Source organism: Gallinula chloropus (genome assembly GCF_964237585.1).
Source record: "Gallinula chloropus genome assembly, chromosome: 6".
NCBI classification, from domain to species: domain Eukaryota; kingdom Metazoa; phylum Chordata; class Aves; order Gruiformes; family Rallidae; genus Gallinula; species Gallinula chloropus.
Window position 1 is genome coordinate 11,177,805 of NC_140091.1, and position 19,509 is coordinate 11,197,313.

At 49.6% G+C, this 19,509-nt stretch overlaps 1 protein-coding gene across 1 annotated transcript in view; it reads left to right on the forward strand.

Annotated features, from left to right (window-relative positions):
- ERI3 (ERI1 exoribonuclease family member 3) overlaps positions 1-19,509 on the forward strand; it is a 132,690-nt gene that overhangs the window by 32,954 nt on the left and 80,227 nt on the right. Inside the window, exon 5 of the mRNA XM_084266570.1 lies at positions 153-244. Coding sequence (XP_084122696.1) covers positions 153-244 — 92 coding nt within the window. The remainder of the gene's footprint in view (positions 1-152; positions 245-19,509) is intronic.

Here is a 19,509-nt window from a genome sequence, read left to right on the forward strand (position 1 = left end):
TTGTTGAGATGGCAAGCAAAGAGAGAAGAGAGAGAGGGAGGATAAGATCACAATTTTCTTCTCTCTTGATTGCAGGCAGCTTATCTGAGTTTAACTGTTGTGGCTCGGCCTGTCTCTGCAAAACTCATCCCCTTTTCTTGCCTTCCTTTCAGAGGGTTGACGAGTGGATGGCGAAGGAAGGCCTCTTAGATCCCAGCGTCAAGTCGATTTTTGTGACCTGTGGAGACTGGGATTTGAAAGTGATGTGAGTATGGAAGGGGAGGGAGATTTTCTGGGCTTTATTGCTCCAAGCTTGCCTGTAGTGTGTGCATCTATCCTTACAAGCCTCTGACTGTATCTAGTCTTTGTTTCTTAGGGAAATGACTGTTTGCTATGCATAATTGGGAGCGGGTGGGTATTAAGAAGACAGGTTGGTGCTGGGCATAGTTCAAGATCGCTGCCTGGGATATTCCCTATAAGTGAATGATTCCTTTTGGAAGCCCAAGAAAGATTTAAACTGGAACTTTGTGATGTTTTCCCTTTTATCCAATATACATTCCAAAGCGATGGGTGTTTCTGAGTGCATACATGGAACCCTGTTTCTGTACATCCAAATCAAGTAATGGTCCTTACGTGGCTTCCACATGCAAAGCTTTCTCTGTCGCCTTGACACACCAACTGGATGTGAATCACAGAGTAGTCTTTGGAAGGAGAATACAAGCCAAGTCTGGCACACTTCATTGGTGGTGTTATTGTTAATGTTATCTTCGTCAGTGGGATGACTGTATCTGGACAGTCCCAGGTGGGGACCTGCAAGTGTCAGTGTATATGCATGGCTTGTTATGAAAACAGCTGGACTGCCAGCATAAAAACATTCTTTAAAAAAACAGAGTTAAATGTCTGATTAGATTAGTCTGATCTGTAAGGTGCTTGTGGGTCGGTGTCACGTTGTGCTGAATTCACTTGGATTCCTGTAATCTGGCTTCAGCTTTTCATTTCCTCAGAACACTGGGTAAAGACTCCTGTTGTTATCACACTGGTAGAGCATGGGCTTGACACATCCAATACTAAACTGACATCCACAACTCGTTAGTAGTGTTACTGGGTTTCCTGTGTGACATTGGTTTCCCCAAGTTGGAAGCCTAAATAAACTGCGCGCAGCCTGGGAGCAATCAGCACCAGTGGGCTTTGTAGAGTGGCAGCTCCTTGCCTCTGCTTGGTGTGATTAGTGAGACATGAGATATGAGGACTGAAGCAGCAGCACAGGCGCTAGTAGAGCTGAGACATTTGCCATGCTCCAGACAGGAGTGAAGCATGTGAGCTTTTGAGTCAAAATCTGGGTCTCTGCTGGGTCCATGTCCAGAGCTGGTACATGCTGCCAGTTCCTGTGTTACTGGTTTAAATTTAGAATGAGACTTATTTCTCTTCATATATCATATTTAAACTTTGATTGGAGACCAGCACAAAGACAGCTGCAGGGATGTGCTAAACTTCTGTTTCTCACCTGTTCTCTTTTCTCAGTTCTTTATTCCCGTGCTGCTGTTGTGCCAGTCCAGTGCATTGCTTTTGGTGGTGGTTGTGACAGAGTTATCTCTGCTCAAAGCCCACCTTTCCATCGCTTTCGCAGTGGGATAACAAGGTTTCCAGATGATGACATCCTAACTTGGTGTCTGTATGGAATGGGTGACCATTTTTGCTCCAGAGCTCTGCAGTGGGCAAATAGAGGTAAAGAGAGGTCCCGTTTCTGGTGAGCCATTGGGGCTGTGGGGATTGCTGGCTCAGCAGGTCATGCAGTTCTGGAGCAGAGATCCTCGATTCGCCATTTGCAGTGGTCTCTCGCATGGATTGTGCCTCACTAGTCAGCTGGAAAAGAAGACTCCACGCCAAGCCATGAGGTTTGCAGCGAGTGGTTCATTTCTCCCTCTTCCTTTTAAAAACATTTTTTTTAAACCATTAACTTCAGAATTCAGTCCTGAAGCATCTCCAGGGCAAAGCAGAAAATACATTTGGTGTTTCCAACCACATGGATAGCGGGAGCCTGGCTGCAGCCGCTCCGTGAGTAGCGCATCACGCTGCGCCGTTGCCGATTGGGCGCCGCGGCGTGCAGCGTCACATCTGATTAGCTCTGTGCCAGTGAATGAGGCTTGAGTGAGGACTCCCTGCCAGCTCTGACTTGTCTCATTTCCCATTACTTTTATCCGTCACCACAAATGCCGAGTCTCCCTCCTGAACTAATTAAGTTTGCGTGTGTTTAGACACATTGCCAAATAGGGTTTAGCAAAGCAGAACTGAGCATCTCTTTTTAAAGAGGAAAGGCAGAAAGCTGAAACAAGGCTGCTCAGACAGGGAGATAGAGCCTCAGAGGTGTGGAACACCCAGGATGTATCCCAAGGAATCGCCACGTGCTTCTCTACAAAACTTGTGGTGTAGCTGGTGCCCTTTGCTACCATGTGGAGACCACGCACTGGGTATGGAAGACACTGGGGAAGTGCAAAGGGAGGTGGGGCTGCTTGTCCACAATTGGAGAAGTGTGTTGGTGGAAGCATTGCATGGTAGAAACCCCTCTGGGCTCAGGAGGAATTTGGGACAGTGAGGTGAGTGCAGCCTTTCCTGGCTTAGGGAGCAGCATCTCAGGGCAGGTCCATTCCTAGCTCTGCTGCTCCTTTTTTCAGCTTCATTAATAACATCAGCTGCTCACACAGCTCCCATGAAGCAAGCTGTGGTCCTCTTACCCGATGTCTTGTGTGGTTTGGAGTTCTTGTCCTCTGTTCTCCTTAGCTCAGCTGTTGGTGGATAACCATGCAGCCTTGTTCCTGGCTTCTCCACCAATGACCTGGGCATTTAGTTTTGCTTCTGTCTGCATGTGCTGTTGAAGAGGTGAGGCATGGTGTCTTCTGGACAGGCCTGTGTGCTGCTGGTGGGTGCCAGTGCGCTGGAAGGCACAATGGGTGAGCCAGTTGTGTGAAGGTAGTGGCTGGAACAAAGAAGAAGAATATATAAAGCTGGTGGTGGTAGATATGGGAACAAGGTGAGGAAATACCCCTGCCAGGGTCAGGGGTTGCAAAGTGTGTGGCACTCCCAGCTCCAAGAAAAGCACCAGATGAGTAGCAGTTGTCAGGCTCTCTGCTGGTGGTGTCTAGTGCTGAGTCTGCAGGATTCAAGATGGAAGCTGAGCTGCTAAAGGACCTGTGAAGCCTCTGCTTGGCTTGGGGATCTTCAGGGAATGACGCACCGTGTGGCTGCAGACTTGATTTGTCTGGAATGTTGTAGCTTTCTTGGAAGATCAGAGCTGTTTTTCTGGCTGCCCTCTGGTAATGGAGAGCACTAGTCACAAGGACATGGGTGCCCAGAAGAGGACACACTGCATCTGGGAGGGGCTTATGGAGGTTCAGCATGAGCCAAAGTCCTCAGCCATGCCACCAAAGGTTTTGTCATGGGCATTGTGGTGCACCATCAGAAGGAGAGTCCCAGTTGGAGGGATTCAGTTGCTGCCATAGAGAGCCTGTTGTGCAAGAGTGCTCAGAAGTAGAGTGCTGATCTGCTACTGGCTGTGCCAGGATCAACCAGCTTTCAGCGCTCGGTGTGTGTGAACCAGGCTGGAGTCAGGGAGACAGCAGCTCTCCTGCCGCCCCTCCCCTTCCTTCTTGTTAAGATGCAATTTCTTTAATGAGGAAAACCTCTTGAGTAGGAACATCACCTTTCTGAAGGCTTGTCCTGACAAGGCAGTTCAAGCCGACAGAGTCGCATATCAACTTCAGCAAATATCAGTCACTCATTACAGAGACTCTTCTCCCCCCACCACCCCCCAGCAACACCCCTCGTTCCCAGACAAGGGAATGAATCACACTCCTGCTCTTGAATACATCATGACAAGTCGTGGTTCTAATGAGAAAGGGCCATTCATTCTGGGTGGAAAGTTCCCTGTGTCGACACGGAAATGTTATTAATTAAAGAGAGCTACCTGAAGCAAAAGATGAAAGGAGCACCAGACCTGCCAAGCTAAAATATGAGTGGGGATACAGCCTCGTTAGACACACGGTCCTCGGGCCTCAGAGCGCTCGGTGGGAGGATTTCTTTAGCCTGTTGCAAGGAGCTATCCTCCAAGTTTAACAGCTTTGGGGCCAGATTCGGACACCTGGTGTAGTCAGCTTTAGCACCTGCACCTCATCCTGCACCTAGGATGGGCCTGTCACTAGCAATTAAGCAAATTGCGTTGATGTGGCATTGGGTGGTGAGGGTAACGTGCCTCTGAAGGGCTGCGGGGGGTGGTTTTAGAGAAAGAGGGTACTCCGTGCCTGCCAGGTTTGAGCCCTTGTAATGTAAGCTCTTTGGTGTGGGTTACCTCCTCCCAATGTCAGATTGCCTCCCTCCATGCATGGAGCTGGTTTACCTGCATTTAAGCCCAATGTGAATTGATCTTGGCAACCGAAGAACTGCGTGTTCATGGCCACAGAGCCGAGCTACAGGGGGTTAAGTGATACGCCTGTGGTCGTGCAGACAGGCAGGGGCAGAGAAAGAAGCTGAAGCCACACACGCTGAATCTCAAGCCTGCATCCTAATGTCAGGACCATCAGTTAATCCTTCTCCTTCCGGTTTAGGATCATTCTGCTAACACATTGAACGTGGGTAAACGTGCGTGTAGGCTTTGGTCTGTGTATGAAACGCTTGTTCTGCGCTTACCAAGGCTAATCAGAACATGCTCGTTTATGTCTTTAAAGGAAACTACTGCTCAGAAGTTTTTTATTTCCTTAAATAAGTGTTAAAAGGCGAGTACTCTCTAATATGGTGATAAAACACAGTGAAGTGTCTTGAAATGTTTATAGCCCTTGGTGCTCTTCCTAGGTTGCATATTAGTAAATTCTGAGCAGTAAATTATACCATTGCTTAATTTTATCTTGCTGTTTTAGTTCTTTCTTTGCAAGTTACACAGGCTGGGAGGATGCCTGACTTCTCAGACCAGCTCCAAGTGCAGCAATGAGTTGGTCCTTCCAACCGTCTGTCCTGGAGGCTTAGTTTGAGATCAGCCTTAGGTCATACATGAAGAAAGATTGATGATGTTAGTGTCCCTTGTGTATGCTGTTCTTATCACAGGATGGGGAGGGGGTTGGTAGCCTCTGCATTGGGGGGAAATTGCAGGCAGCCACTCAATGGGTGGGAGTGGGACCGCTTGGGTAGCTGTGGGGAAAGGCAGGAGAAGGTGTAGGGTGAGCTGGTTGAGTGGCAGCAGGTCAGGAGGTATGTTCAGAGAGTGGCTTTGAGAGTAACAAGAAAGAGCTGGTGATGGAAATGTAACACAGTAATCTGTATTTAAAAATACTAAACCAATTCCTTTCCAACTAAAATCTTTGGATTAGCTTCTTCCACTTGCTGCTTTTAGTGGGGATCACTTTGCTGACCAAGCCTGTAGTGTATCTCTTCACAGAGCTACATTGGCTGAAGGAAGAGGGTGGTGTGAACTACAGTGCGGGGATGGGACTGAGTATCCAGGGTCAGGAACCTTTCGAGTCAGCTTTGCTGATGGAGTCGTTCATGTAATTACATCCTAAAGTGCTTTGCTGGAGCTAAGCAAGGCAGCCTCATGAGCACTTACAGGGAGTAGCACTGACCCCATCCACTTCTGCGACCCTGCAGTCCGGCTTTGTGTTTTTAAAGGAAATGATATCACTTATGCAAAGTAAATTTTGGATTTTAAAGTTTCCCCTCTGCTCACTCTTATTTAAAATTAATATAGCATGCTTGACTTTTGTTACCCTTCTGCAGCGGTTCCCCTGATTGTCTCTTGGTTTTGCCTTTGTTTGAAATCCATCAGTCGCATGAGCTTCTGCAACTTCTGTTGTCTGAGATGTGGGACTCTGGGAATGCCTTTGTGTTGAGCTTTGGACATGAAATCTTTGCATAGGGATCATCATGCAATGGACTATCACCTACAGGTCTGCTACTTGTCTGGCATGTCATAGCAAAGACATTTGTCATAGTCAGGGCTGTAGTGGCCACAGATTTATTGAGCTGTGATGCCTGATGCGCTCTGGGGAACACAGACTCTGCTGCCTGGGAATTAAGACCAAAGAAGTTGGAAACAGCATGAAAGATGGTGAAGGAACTTGGAATAAATTTCCAGTGTAAGGGGAAATGAGACAGGCATTGCATCAAGTACTTCGTTTCCAGCACTGAACCCTTGGGATGGGGTAATGAATGGAGAAGGTGGATTTTTCCATCCCTGGGTAACTTAACTCAGGCTGTGTTTGGAAACAGTCGCACTGAACTGGATGCAAGCTGTTGGTCTCACTGTCATCTGCTCATACAGTATGGAACCAGAAGTCCTGATGCAGCAGGAATCACTAATTCTGTGTCCAGTGTTAGAATGAGGTTGGGCAAAAGGGTTTCCAAATCAGTGGATCTGTAATGGCTGTTTGGTAAAAAGCCCATCCTGGCCCGTGTCTGTACGAGAGAGCCCGCTAACAGCAACTCCACAGTGTGGTTGTCCCATGCAGTGGGGACCTGCTGTTTGGTTGGGGACTGCAGAGGATATCCCACTGGAGGGCTGGTTGTCATTTGAATTTTGTTGTCCACATCATGTGTGAAAAAGAGGATCAGCTTGGCAAAGAGTGAATTTCCTTTATTAGTACAAAAAGCTTAATTTTTCTACTGTCAGACAGCCGTAGTGTTTCATGCTGGGGCTGAAATGTCAGCTGTCTCCCTTTGGATCTCAGCTCTTCTTACTTCCCAGCCCAAGCAAAGCAGTTGTGTGTTGGCACCAGTGCTGCCCTCCCAGTGGCTTGGCTGGGAGTGGAGCTCTCATGGCTTCTCTGCTTAGAGAGCTCTGCTTGAAAAATACTGCCAGCCTGGGAGCAGCATCCTTCCCCTATTCAAGACTTGTGTCAGTCGGTAGCTTTCTTGAAAGCATTTTATTTTGTTTGCATGTTTGTTTCCTGTTGGGAGCCATTTTCCTGGGATGGGTTAGGTCCCTTTCCTCCTGAAGCTTCTGGCTGGCAAAGACCTACTGGGCCATCTTGAGGTCATCCCTGGTATTTTCCCTCCAGCATGTTCTCTTGTGCCTTGTCCGGTGACTCTCCCTGTCCAGAGCAGTGGATGTCTGGGTGTGTGCAGGACTCTTGGGAGGACACCAGGGCTGTAGGCTGACTTTTTAAGCTGAGTCCATTCAATGCTGGAGTTGACTTTTTCTGTGTGGTCAGGGTGTTGCCTCTGCCTGGTACCCCAAAGATGGTGTCTCATGCTCCAAGATTGCTCTGGACCAGGTGCTAGCAATGACATGAGGCATGTGGAGGTGGTACTAGCAGAAATAGAGGAGGTTGGGGGGAAGAAGACTGAGGAAGCAGTGTGATGTGCTGGCAGGGCTGTGTGTGGGAAGCTCATGCTATCCAGGACTTCGTCCTGCCTTGGTCCCAACAGCTTTATTTGCCTCTTTAGGTGGGATTTTCTCCTCCCCTCTGCCCAGCACCTACCTCCTGGACACCCTTTGTCTTCCCTCTGTAGGTGCCTCTTGGTCACCTGTAATTTCTCAGCTTCAGTTTTTCCATCTGGGTGTTGAGCCAGGTCTCGGTGCTCGCTGTCAGCCAGCATGCCCGGGGTGCCAGGCACTGGCTAGGTTGTTCAGCTCCATGTCCCTGCCTGGAGACGGGTGTCCCTGCAAACCAGGTGGAGGGAGGAGGCTGGTGGGAGGTTGCCAAGACCTCTCCTCCAACTCGCTGTGCTCCCAGCTCTGAAGAGAACTGTTACATTTTATGGACCATTTAGCTTCCCAATGGTGATCCTAATTCTTCACAGCATGTAAGTGCCATTTCTTGGTTATTAAAAGGACCCCTGAAAAGGAGCTGCCCTCTGAGTCAGTGCTCTTCCATGCAGTTAATTGCAGGAGGGTTTTGCTTAGGCTGTGAGGCTTAATATTTCCAAACTCTCCCTGCGCGAAGAGGGTGAGTTAATACCCAAGTCTCCCCAGGGCTGCAGGGACTGACCCTTGTGCACTGTCAGTAAGCAGGCAGGGGAAGAACGCTTCTGCAAGGAGTAATTCAAACTTGGAATTGCTCTGGAGAAAGTCCACTTGCTCTCTGCATTGAGATCAAGGGCGCTTTAAGGGCCAGCTGGCCAGGTGTCTTGGTCTTTCATCTCTATGTCCTTATATTGTGTGACACTTCAGGTGCCAAAATAGCTTCCATTCCTTGGGGGCCCAAGCAAGCTCCACGCTTACTGGGAAAGGAGTGATTACCTTGGACTGACAAGTTAGCCGAAGGATGGATGGCTACGATTGCACAGCAGGTGTGAGATGGATGGACGGGAGGTGGTTCAAGGGGAGGTTCTTGTCAAGTCACCGTGCTGCCTATGAGAAAACAGAGGTGGCAAGCCATTAGGCTGTGTATTTCAGGTGTGAGGAAGCTGCTGAGGTCCCCTGGCATTGCAAAATGCCAAGTGAAATGTTACTGCCACGAGGAGCACAGCAGTGTGTCGGAATTAATGAGACCAGTGTAGGGAGTGCACACGTGGCCGGTCTGGAGGGTTAATGTGTGCGAGGCTGATATGCTTAGGCAGAGGTTTGTCATCAGGGTTGCCATGCTTGGGAAGCACAGTCTTAATGGCAAGACCACATGAAAAGAAATTGGAACTTGCAAGGAGAGTGCCGAAAGTCATCAATTGCCACAGTTTTTTTGTGTTTGCTGCAGGCCTGAAGCAAATCGCTGTCTTAAGGGGCTCTAAGTACTCGGGTCTTGCACTGGATTTACAGGTAAGGTGAAATTAGGAGGGGGCTAAGTAATTAATTTCTCTTGCTGTGACCAGGATGGGAGATGATTCTGACTTGCCACTTCTCCTCAGAAGTTTCTTCAGAAGCTGGTAAGGACTCTGGTTGTGAAACCTGGGAAGCAAAGAGGATCCCTGGGTGCCTGACAATTCCTTTTCTCTGCTGGTTCTTTCTCGCAGGCAGCCTCGGGCTGCCTGTCTCTTTGTTAAGAGAGTGACAGCAATGTGACACCGTGAAAATAATTACTAACAAATCACGGTGGTGACTGCAAACAGCTCGCTGTCTTCAGAGGCATGTCAGGGAGCATTAGAGCAGGGCCGTGGGAGCGGCAGAGCGGCTAGGGGCTCTTTCTCTGCTCTAGGCTGAGGGAAGATCTTCGGAGACCTTTGGCGCCCGCCACCCCCACATCATTCCCTTCTCATTGGCTTTTTCTTTCTTTTCTCCCTTCCCTGCCTTTACCATCAATAATTAAGCCCATTAATTGCACAGTGAGTTCAGGAAAGCTGAGAATGGTAAGCCCGGGGTTCTGCCTTCCTTGGATTCAGCAACCAGCCACAGAACAGTGGAGGAATCTCTGGAGGGGTATTGTGGGCAGAAGCACATCCAAGCTGTGTTTCCTATCTTGCAGCCCTTATGTGCTGCCCAGGGCAGTAGTGTTTATTAGCTGCATGCCCCTAGGAGTCCCTGGGCTGCTGGTACAGTTGGAGAATGGCCTGTGACCTCATCCTCAGGAGCCTCCCATCTCAGTGAACCTGAAAATAGGTTTGTATTTATGCAGAGCATCATGGCCAACGTGCAGTCAATTGGCATCTCCAGCTAAAAAGTGAGCAGAGGAACAAGAGGTCCTTCCTGGATGCAGCAGAGACAGTGCTGATCCTGCAAAGCAGTGGACAGATCACAGGTGAAGAATGTGGTTGGTGCCAGACAGAGCATCTGGGGGAGTCTCTGCAGGGATGAGGCCCCTGTCGCTGTGTTGGAATAGGGATCCTTCTGCAGAGCTGGGGGGAACCTCTCTATAAAGCCTCTCGTTACACTGCTGTAAAGCTCCCTCCAAAGGGAGGGTGTAGCAGAGATACTGATGGAGAACTGGAAAGCAGCTGCTAGCTGAAGTATCCTTCAGCAGCATTGATAATCAAACCCTTGGGCAATCTTTGAGTTGAACTGCCTCCCCTCCTTGTTCTCGGTGGTATTTCATCCTCTGGTTTGGGAACAGACCAGGCTGCCTGGCAGTTTCCTGTGCAGAGAGGAGCACCCTGCAAGGGAAAGGAGAAAGTGCAGGTCAGAGCCTGCTCCCAGGCGCCTGCTCCGCCGAGCAGCCCTCTTTCCCATTCCCCTACTTACTCAAGTGATTTTCCCAACTGTCACGTCTGTAAATAATGTTGCTGGCGTATCTAGCTAGATGCAGAGTGGCGATGGATGGGGGAGGGCCGGTGCTGAGGGTGGCTGTAACAGCCCCTCTCCCGGACTCATACAATATTTATGCAGGGCCGGGAGTCGGCGGCACTGACCTCCGGGTCGTGCTGTTAAACAGCTCCCGCAGCCCCTGCATCCTAATTGCTGCACTTGTCCTTTGCTCTGGAGGATTCGCTGCTCCTTCTCTCCGGCGAAGCAAATACTAATGGCAGCTTGTGCTCGGAGGTGGGGAGCGGTCTCTTACCCACAAGGAAAAGACAAACCTGTTTCCCCTTGTGCAGATGTAATTTGCAGCTGCACAGAAACTTCTGCTCAGCCCCTCTGTGCCAGGCTCCACAGTGCAGCCAGCCCAGAGGCTGTGCTGAGAGCCCCTGGAGCTGCTGTGCATGTTATTTTGGGTTGTGTATCATCAGAGGTGATGGGGAGGGGGTTTAGCCCATCCCACTGGCTCCTTGTAGGATTTCTGTCTTCACCCTAATGGGGAGAGGAAGAAGAGGCAATTGCAGAATTCAGTCGAGAGAGAAGACCTGGATGATGTGGTGCCAGAGATGGTGCCAGGAAAGAAGAGGGGTTTAAACAGCATCACAAGACAGAATGGTATATTTCTCATAGATAACTGCTTCAGTTAGTGGGAAGAGAGGTGATGAAGAAGGTTGGAGACCCCTCTGTCTGGGTGAGGGGCTCCCACTCCCCTTGCAAAGCCATGGCTGGAGGTGGAATGGTATTTTTCACCTGGCTGTTGTGGGCTTTCAGCTGATTCGGGTGATTCAAGAAAGCCCAAAAGATAAAGCTCTTTGACTGTGGCTTTCTCCCATGCTATTTGGCTGGGATCTGTCCTATTTAGGGCTTCACGTCGGGTGTCTGCTAGTCCAGTGACCCGGCTGGCCACCCACGTCCTTTCTGCTGCCTTCCTGAGTTGGCAGGTCCCCTTTGTGACTGGAAAAGTGCTGTTTAGACTGAAGACTAATGGCCTTTAAGTGACTTGATTGTATTATGTTAAGCGTCTATAGGCTTTACCATTAGGCACTAAGCAGTTTATGACTCATAGCAGAGAAGCCCTTGTCCTGAAGAGTTTATACGCTAAATGGTCTGGACAGGCCAGGCATGGAAGAGGCAAGGTTTCCTCCTGCCTGTCGCACAGCAGGTCTAAGGAAGGACTGGGACAGGACATTTCTTCTCAGTGCTGGAGCAGTGCCTTGTTCCAGGTCTGGCATGCTCCAGTTTCCTGGGGAGAAATACTTCTGCCATGGGAATTGTGCTGTGGGAGAAGAAGCACATTTAATTTTAGCTTTTTTCCTGTGCATGTTTTGGTTTTGAGGGGGCTTAGACACGATGTGTTGTGGGTGCATCCATTGCATGATACACTCCCTTACTCAGTGTGTAATTACAGTGTTCTGGAGCAGGAGTCTGAGTGCTTCCTCTTAAAACAGCTCATATGCAGGAGACCAAGCAATTGCTAAATTAGTGTCTGTATGAAAGACTTCGTAAGAGACCACATAGGTGGAGAGTGGATGTGCTCCCTGTAGTTAGGCTCCAGTGTGGTGTGAATCACAGAATAATTTAAATAGAGATCTCTAATCCAGCACAGCTAGCTTCAGACTTCAATCAGGTTGCTCAGGATCCTTAGATCAGGATCTTCTCCAGATGAGTTGAACGTCTCAGGGGAGATTCCCCCACCAGTCTGTTCCAGTGCTTTATTACCTGCACGGTGAGGAGTTTTTCCTGATGACAGATTGGAAGTTTGCCTGGTGCAGCCCAAAGTCATGCCTAGTGGCTTTGAGAACATGCCTGTATAGTAGTTGTACACAGTATCCAATTCTGTATATGCCTGTTCCTAAGGTGCTGTATGATACTGTATTTAGTAAGCAGATGGACTGTCACAGCGAGCTTGTGTGTAGAAATTTGGGTTTAAGGGTTTTTCATAGCGTCATGTTCTTAAGGCTGGGGGGCAGCCTCATCCTTGGAGACTTTCCAGTTTCCCTTTCCTTGGGAGCAGCGTGAGGTGTTTCTGATGTCAAAGGGAAGGGCCACCCAGTTGTCCTCCCTGCCTGGAAGGCCTGGTGACAGCATTTGCTCTAAGCCTTCACCAGACTCTGTATGGAGGAGCACAAAGCTTCCACAGGCTGCACACCTAACCTCAGCTGAACCGTGGAGCCAGCAAGCTCTTGTTTCCTGCATGGTAATTAAGTAGTTACTTAAAAATCAAAAGGCTCAATTCTGATCCTGCTCTCACTGGCTACTTACTAACCCCAGGTAGCGTTACTCTAGATTTGTGCCCACGTGCACAGTGGCAGAATCAGGCCCAGTAAATAGAGCTATGAATCTTTCTTAAGAAAAGCTGTTAAGCGGGAGCACATAGATTTATTGTGGCATCATGTGTGTGCAATTGTTGATGAACATCTTGTGTTGGAGGCTGAATACCTGCTGTGTTACAGCCTCCCTTTAATGTTGAGATAGCATCTCTGTCAGCGCCTAGCTGACGCACAGACAGATACCCATAAAAGGGCCAGATCTCACATGGTGTTAAATGCCTTCATGTTTCATTAAGGTTGATGGCAGTGGAAGGCACATGGTGCTTTGCAGGACGAGTGAGTCACGACAAGCCACTTGCCCTGTGCGCTTTTGTGGCAGAATTACCTTCCTAGTGTGTACAATGCTTTGGTTGCAGCCTGGGGGTAACAGCCTTCTCCATACGCAGGCTGGCTGCTTGAAAAGCATGGGTGTTCTCCCAGATTTCTTGGTGCCCAGCAAAAATTTAGAGAGGAGGGATCTGGCTCTTTGCATGTGATGGGCAGAGGGTGCTCAGACATTTCAGCCAATGCTGCTGTGAGTCCCAGTGCTCGCAGCTTGCTTTTTAAGCTTCCTAGGCAGGAATATGCCTAGGAGAGAGAGCGAGCGATGCTGTCCAGAATGGGTATTGCAGGAAAAGGAAGGTCTCAAAGTGCCAGGTATTAGCCTCACTGTTTAGTCTGGGGGTTTTGGCCTCATTACACTAATCCAATTAAAGATTGATGCAAAAAGATAACACACACTCCAGTGAGAAGGGTTTGTGTGGTGACTGCTTTCCTTCCTGGGCAGCTGGAGTGGTCGTGGTTATCTTGTGCATCACCACACCTCCCCGGGCCCTGCAGACCCACTGGTGCCTCCACATGCCGTGGTGGTGTATGCTCTTCTCCTGCATCGCGTCTTTCTTATTACTAATGGAGCATGGATGCATTTTAGCTGCTGGTCAGCCCTCATTAATATCCAGAGATGACAGGTTGACATTTGTAAAGAAGACTTGCATTGACCTTCATGTTGTGCATCGGTGCGGTTGCCACGCGGTGCCCTGTGCTGGATGCTTCTCCCTGCGCTGCCTCGGGAGTGCGTTTGTGTTAGCAGAGGGACGGGCTGCTCTGTAACCCTTTGCTGCTGCCAGGAGCACAGACAGCATGTGTGGACGTCTCTGCATCCCTCTGCCCATGCCAAGGACCATTCCCTGTAGAGCCTCTGGCGATCCCACTGAGTGGGACTTGGGGGTGTTGGGGTTGCACTTGTGGCTCCTTGTGGAGGTTGTTATTTGGGACCTTAATGGACGACAGCTTCATGCCAGCAGCAGCGTCCCGTCTGCTGCCTTTTCCTGGCTCCTGTCTGGGGATGCAACAGAAGAAAAGGCTGCACTGCCCAGGCATCCTGAGTGCTGTCAGTCGCCTGTCTCTCCCCCGACCCACCCCATCCCGGCTCGAGGACTGCTGCAGCCCGCTCGGAAATGACATTTATTAACAGAGGGGGCTTTGAAAAAAGGCAGGCTGCTCCTGCAAAGGCTCCTCGCTGTAACTCCATCTCCTGCTCTCGCCAGCCCGTCTGAGGCAATGGCTGCTGGTGTTGAAATTCATTAGTGCTTCCTGACAGGCGATGGAGGCTCGCTCTGTCTGTTCCCACTTCCCTGCTCTCATGTCCCCGCTTCACGCATGCTGATATTTAAAGCTGATGTGCGGCTCGTAGGCTTGTTGCACTGTGACAAGTTTGGGGGTGGTTGAGAGAACTGAGAGGGTGGAAGGAAAGCAAAGAGGGAGGGAGATGGGACCTGTCTCAGGGTTTCTGCGAAAGCCCCGGGCTTTTCAGACCCCTTCCAAATGTATTGTCTTTCCACAGCTACAGCTTATGAATTTTAAGTACAGCAATGCTGGGGTGTTTCGGCCTGCAGTGATGGGGGACAGAAAGGGACAATGCCATGGATGTGCCTGGTGAGAGTGGAGTGCAGTCACCTGGCAAGGGCTCATCCGGTGGGAAGCAAGGGCAAGTGGGCTCTTCTGGCTCCTTGGCAGATCTGTGGGGCTGCAGAGTGTGTGAGGTGTCAGAGGTCTGGCAGGGGGTTCCTCCCTCCATCTTTCACTTTGAACACAAGCATGAGGGGAGATAAGACTGACTTTGTCCTGCCATGCTGAGTGGCAGGGCGACTCCAGTGCTGGGGCAGAGATCTGTACATATTGAAGCCTTGGATTATGCAGCAAAGCTGCTCCAGTCTAACTTGAATTATTGGGATGGAGGGAGTTGGGGCTTGGCACGGGTTTATTTTTTTGGAGGTGTGGGTCAGCATGCTTCAGTTTCTGCAGGCTGCAGCATGGTTTGGGCTGTGTTGTGTGTGCAGGATGCGCTACTCACATGCGGGTGCTGTGGCATCGCACTGTCAGAGCCCTTCTGGCCCTGCACAGTGGTTATGGCAAAGCCTGACCAGGCTACCTGTGCCTCTGTGGGATGCTCTTGCAGCCTCAGCGCTTTGAAGCAGGGTATCACCCCTCTGCATCCTCAGGCCCTTGAATGCTGCTGGCTGGGACTTACTAGTTTAACAGGTTTGGATCAGTTTAAGGCTGCCCCTATGGGTTTTCCTAGCTTGGCTCCAGCTCATGCAAGGCTCAGTGCGGACAGATAGGGCTTTGCCTGTCATGGTGCTCTTTCTCTGCTAAAACATCTCAGGTGCCTTAGCACAGGATGTTATTCCCTCACCACCTTTGTCTGTTAGGAGAGGGCATCCAAGCTTTCCTCTTGGCCTGCCAGACATCCCACTCTACGTTGAAACAGAGCAGCACCGCTGCACCGCATGAGCCAGTGCCATGTCTTCACCAGCCTTGCTTTGAACTAGGGTTCAAGGTTTGACAGGTCCTCTCTTCAGCTACCACCTTGTTGCTGTTGTGTGCTGCAGCATCCGAGCAGCTTCCGTCAGACTTTCCAGCCTCCTTCAGCGAAGGATTTCCAGGGTGGGAGCCTGCCCTCTCCTTTGCAGCCCAGTGCAGTGGGGTCAGCCAGGGCACAATTAAAATGCTCTGCATCTCTTACAACTCAAGGTCTCCAGGCCATGGATTTTTTTTTTTAGAAGGCTTAGACCAGGTCTATAAACCCCAAGATTTAATGTCCCTTTATCTTTCCCATAGAGGGACTTGTTCTTTTAACTGGCTCAATATCAATACACCCAGTGTGTAGAAAGTGGCCCAATTTCTTTGTCTCGTGACATCCTGAACCCAGAAGCAGATGGACGTTAACCAGCTCTGATTAGTTGGAAGAATCAAGCATTAATTTTTTATACGCCGGGACCACCTGAGTGACGGAAATCAATTACGGCTGCCCCTCCCCCTTCCATATTAATGTGGTGGCTCCGAGCAGAGATGGAGGAACCTGTTGAAATGAGAAACCCCTATTTCTTAGTTTGACCCCCCAGATAATTAGGGTTAAATTGATATGCTATCGCACCGGTGACACATTTTATCTGCCTCTGTTTGTACAAGAGGATACAATAGTGGAGGAAGGACCAATTTGTGCCCTGCTCTAGCTAACCAGACTGAGATAAAAGGTGTCACTAGTACGATAACGTTCTTGCCTCATGCTCCTTTATTGTTGCTCAATTTGCCTTTTTTTTTCTTCTTCTTTTTTTTTTTTTTTTAATCCTGTTCTTTTTCTTTCAATACCCTTGGTCATATTTTAACTCCATGCCATCGCATAATGACGCCCTGCTAAATGTGTGTGGAGATAGGCAACTCTGGCTGACAGCCTTCCCTGATAACCGAATTCCAGCCCATCCATCACTAGGCTGCTCTCCTTAACTTAAGGGAAGTGATAACTAAAGCAAGGCCGTTTATCACCGCCGAGCTGTGCGCTTCTTGCCGCCTTGGAGAGAGCCGGCCTCAATGGGAGAAATGCAGCCATCTCACCTCGGCTCCCATTTGCATCCCGTTCATCTCCCAGGGCCCATTTACCCTGCGGAGTGGAGCATGAGCAAAGCGGGATGGAAATCAGAACCCGGGGTGATGAAGCTCTCTGAAAGTGGTGCAGAGCTGCCACTGCTGACCACACTTCAAGGAGGACTTGGACTCGCTGAGCTGGCAGAGTAGAGTGTGCTAGCAGCGTCACTTGCTCTTTGGTCCCAAGGGGACCTGTGTTTTGGGGTCAGGCAGAGGTTGTGCATTCACATCTCTGTTTCTGTGAGGATAAACTTTACCAGAGCTGCATTGGAGGCAGGAAAACCCCACATCGATTTTCAGGTTTCTCTGTAGAGTGCAGTGCTGCCTGAAGCCAGGGAGCTCTGCGTAACCCAAACTAGACCAGACCCACAGGACAATGCTTTGCAAAAGGCAAGTGCATTGAGTGTTTGCATCTCTTGTCTGGGGCCACCAAACCTGCATCTTCCAGCTCAGGGACTGAACTGATGCTTTGGTCCGTGCTGCTGTCAGCCCACCCAGGTTAGAGCATGAGCACAAGTCTTCTGGTGCTTGAAAAACTTGCTGAAGTCTCTGATGCTAACATGAATAAGGGGAGCACAAGCACAGAGGGGGGATAATGTCCTTAGGTCACACGGCTTCACAGGCGGTTTCTGGGGTTGTTACTTGTTTGCAAAAATGGGTCATTTATTTAGTTGACATATTTATTTGCAGCATTTATTTTCCCCAATTAAAGACGCACTGTCCAGCGCCCAGGGCATGTGGCCATCAGTCTCAGGGTGGAAGCAGAACCAGGCTGTCCAGTTTGCTGGGCTTTTTTCAGTCCCAAAGGGATGGAAAGGCTTTAGATGTCATTCATTGCACTGGGTGGTTAGCTGTCAATTCCTGTGGCTAACAAGAGCAGCTCAGTGCTTGCTGCTTCTGGGCCCTATCCAGATGTTAAGCCAGATGATAATTATTCCTATAACTGGGGCTATGCTGAGACCTGTATTACTGAAGACCTCTTGGTTTGGGAGGAGAAACCCAGCTTGTAGTAACATATCTCTTGCAAACAGCTATCATCATCTTCTCCAGCTAAATGTGAGCAGCGTAAGGAGAGGTTAAGCTGATGAAGCGTCTGTGTTAGACCAGTCATTTGTTTTAAATGGCTCCTTTTCTTCTGACCTTTTTCTAATTTGAGCACCAATAGAAAGCAGCTTCCTGGAGGAAGAGCTTTGTTAGCGTGCTGACTGGGGCTGGTGGGGTGTGTTCAACTATGGGGTGTCACAGGCATATGTATCGTGGCTGTAAAATGCACGGACCAGGTTGCTATTTATGTGACGGCTCTGCAGTTGGGAGGAGTGACTCCAGGTGCTTTATTTCAATGTGGTGGTGCTGGCATCAGATGAGCTGTGCCCAGAGATGAGACCGTGCTGTCAAGTCACATTGCTTCCCCTGCAAATCGCCGTAGCCCTGCTGCTTGCAAACTCATGCTTTTGACAGGCTTCCTACTTCCAGAGATTCCTCTGGACCTCTTAATTCAAATGCACTCATATGACTTAAATTATTGCTCCTAAACAGTGACATCTTTTCAGCATATGAGGCATTTGGTTTTGGCACAGAGAGTCTATTCCTTTCTTGTTTTAAGCAGGGCTCACAGAACCAGTATAGCGCTGAGGCCCAGTGTCTGCTGGCTCCATTGGCCATGTGTTCCTGATACATTCCCCTGGAAACATTTGCCAACTCCCTTCCTTTTCTTCCCATATACCAAATCACTCTGGTACTTCACTGCCCAGTGTCTCACAGTATACACAGGTGCCTTATCTGTGTCCTTCCTTCACCTTCTTGTTGGGACACTGCTTGTAGGCTGAAGCAATGATGTCCTGTTCACCAGAGGGTTTGGAGCTGTGCTGGGCACTCAGGTACTGCATGATGTTACACCCGAGCTCAAGGCGATGTATCCACATCTGAACAGAGCTTGTTCCTGAATTTCAGCCATGAATCTGAAGTCTGGATTATTCCCTCTTTCCCCTATGGAGAGTGGGAGAAGACTTTGCCCTAGACACTCTCTGTGTTGGGATGTTTGAGCAGATGATGCTGGCATTCGCAGCTCTTCCCTCCTCCTCTACAACCTCCCCTGACAGCCCCCAGATGCCCGAGGAAGTTGTGAGAATCCCCATCCCCCTCCGTTTGCAAAAGCTGATATCTGGGGTTGTGGCTTTTAACATGCACAAACGGGTCTAATTTAGTCATTTATTTAGTTGACATATTTATTTGGGATGTTCCTTTGCTTCAGTTAAAGATCCTGTGACCAGTGCCCCAGGCGTGCTCAGCAGTACGTGAATGAACAAGATCCATCAATTACTCTTGATCAGATCAAACCGGCCGGGGAAAACTCACATAACTCATCTCCCCACACAGGCTCTGCTGGAGCCGCACGGCTTCGCCACTCAGCCTTCCCCATCCGAGGGGTGCGGCGTCGCTCCCCTGCAAACACTGCTGGGGTCGGGCGCAGTGCGAGACACGCGGCCTTCCAACCCCGCTGTCCCTTCAGGCAATCCACCTCCCTCAGCGGTGCCGTGGTGTTTTGTGAGCCCTGTTCCTGTGCTGTAGGAAGAGAGAGGTTAAGTACATGTGCCTCGCAGCTCTGGCTGCTGGTGCTCAAACATGTAGTGAGACCGTGAAGTTCCTTGTGTCTTTAGAGTTGTGACTGCTCTCTTCTTCCAAGCACCTGCTGGGAAAACAGCCTTTGCTTTCATTGCCCTAAAGAAAGTTGGTCTGGTATCATTACTACCCAAAAAAATGAATGCTTTGGTGCCTCCTTCCCTCCCTCACGTCTCATTCGGTGTTTTACCCACAAAGGCCAAATGGAAAAGCACCAGGGCATGACAGGTGAATTGTCAGTCCTTCTGTCTACCCTGTAAGCCGCTGGCTGAGCAGGATGGTTTTGCAGGGATTTGTGATGAGTTCACTTAGCTAAGGACAGCCTGGATGCTCCAGTCGTGTTTGTCTGTTAGCCATGTGGAAAAAGGAGGTGCAGGCTGCATTTGCACACAGCTCCTGTTCAGAAATGTTTGGTCTGAAAGGTGTCGGCAGCCTGGATCTGTCTGGATGTACAGAAGTCTTCAGCCAAGCTGTGCTCTTGTGAGGTTGTTTTTTTTTTTTTGCCAAGAGCTACAGGCCTCCTAATGTGCA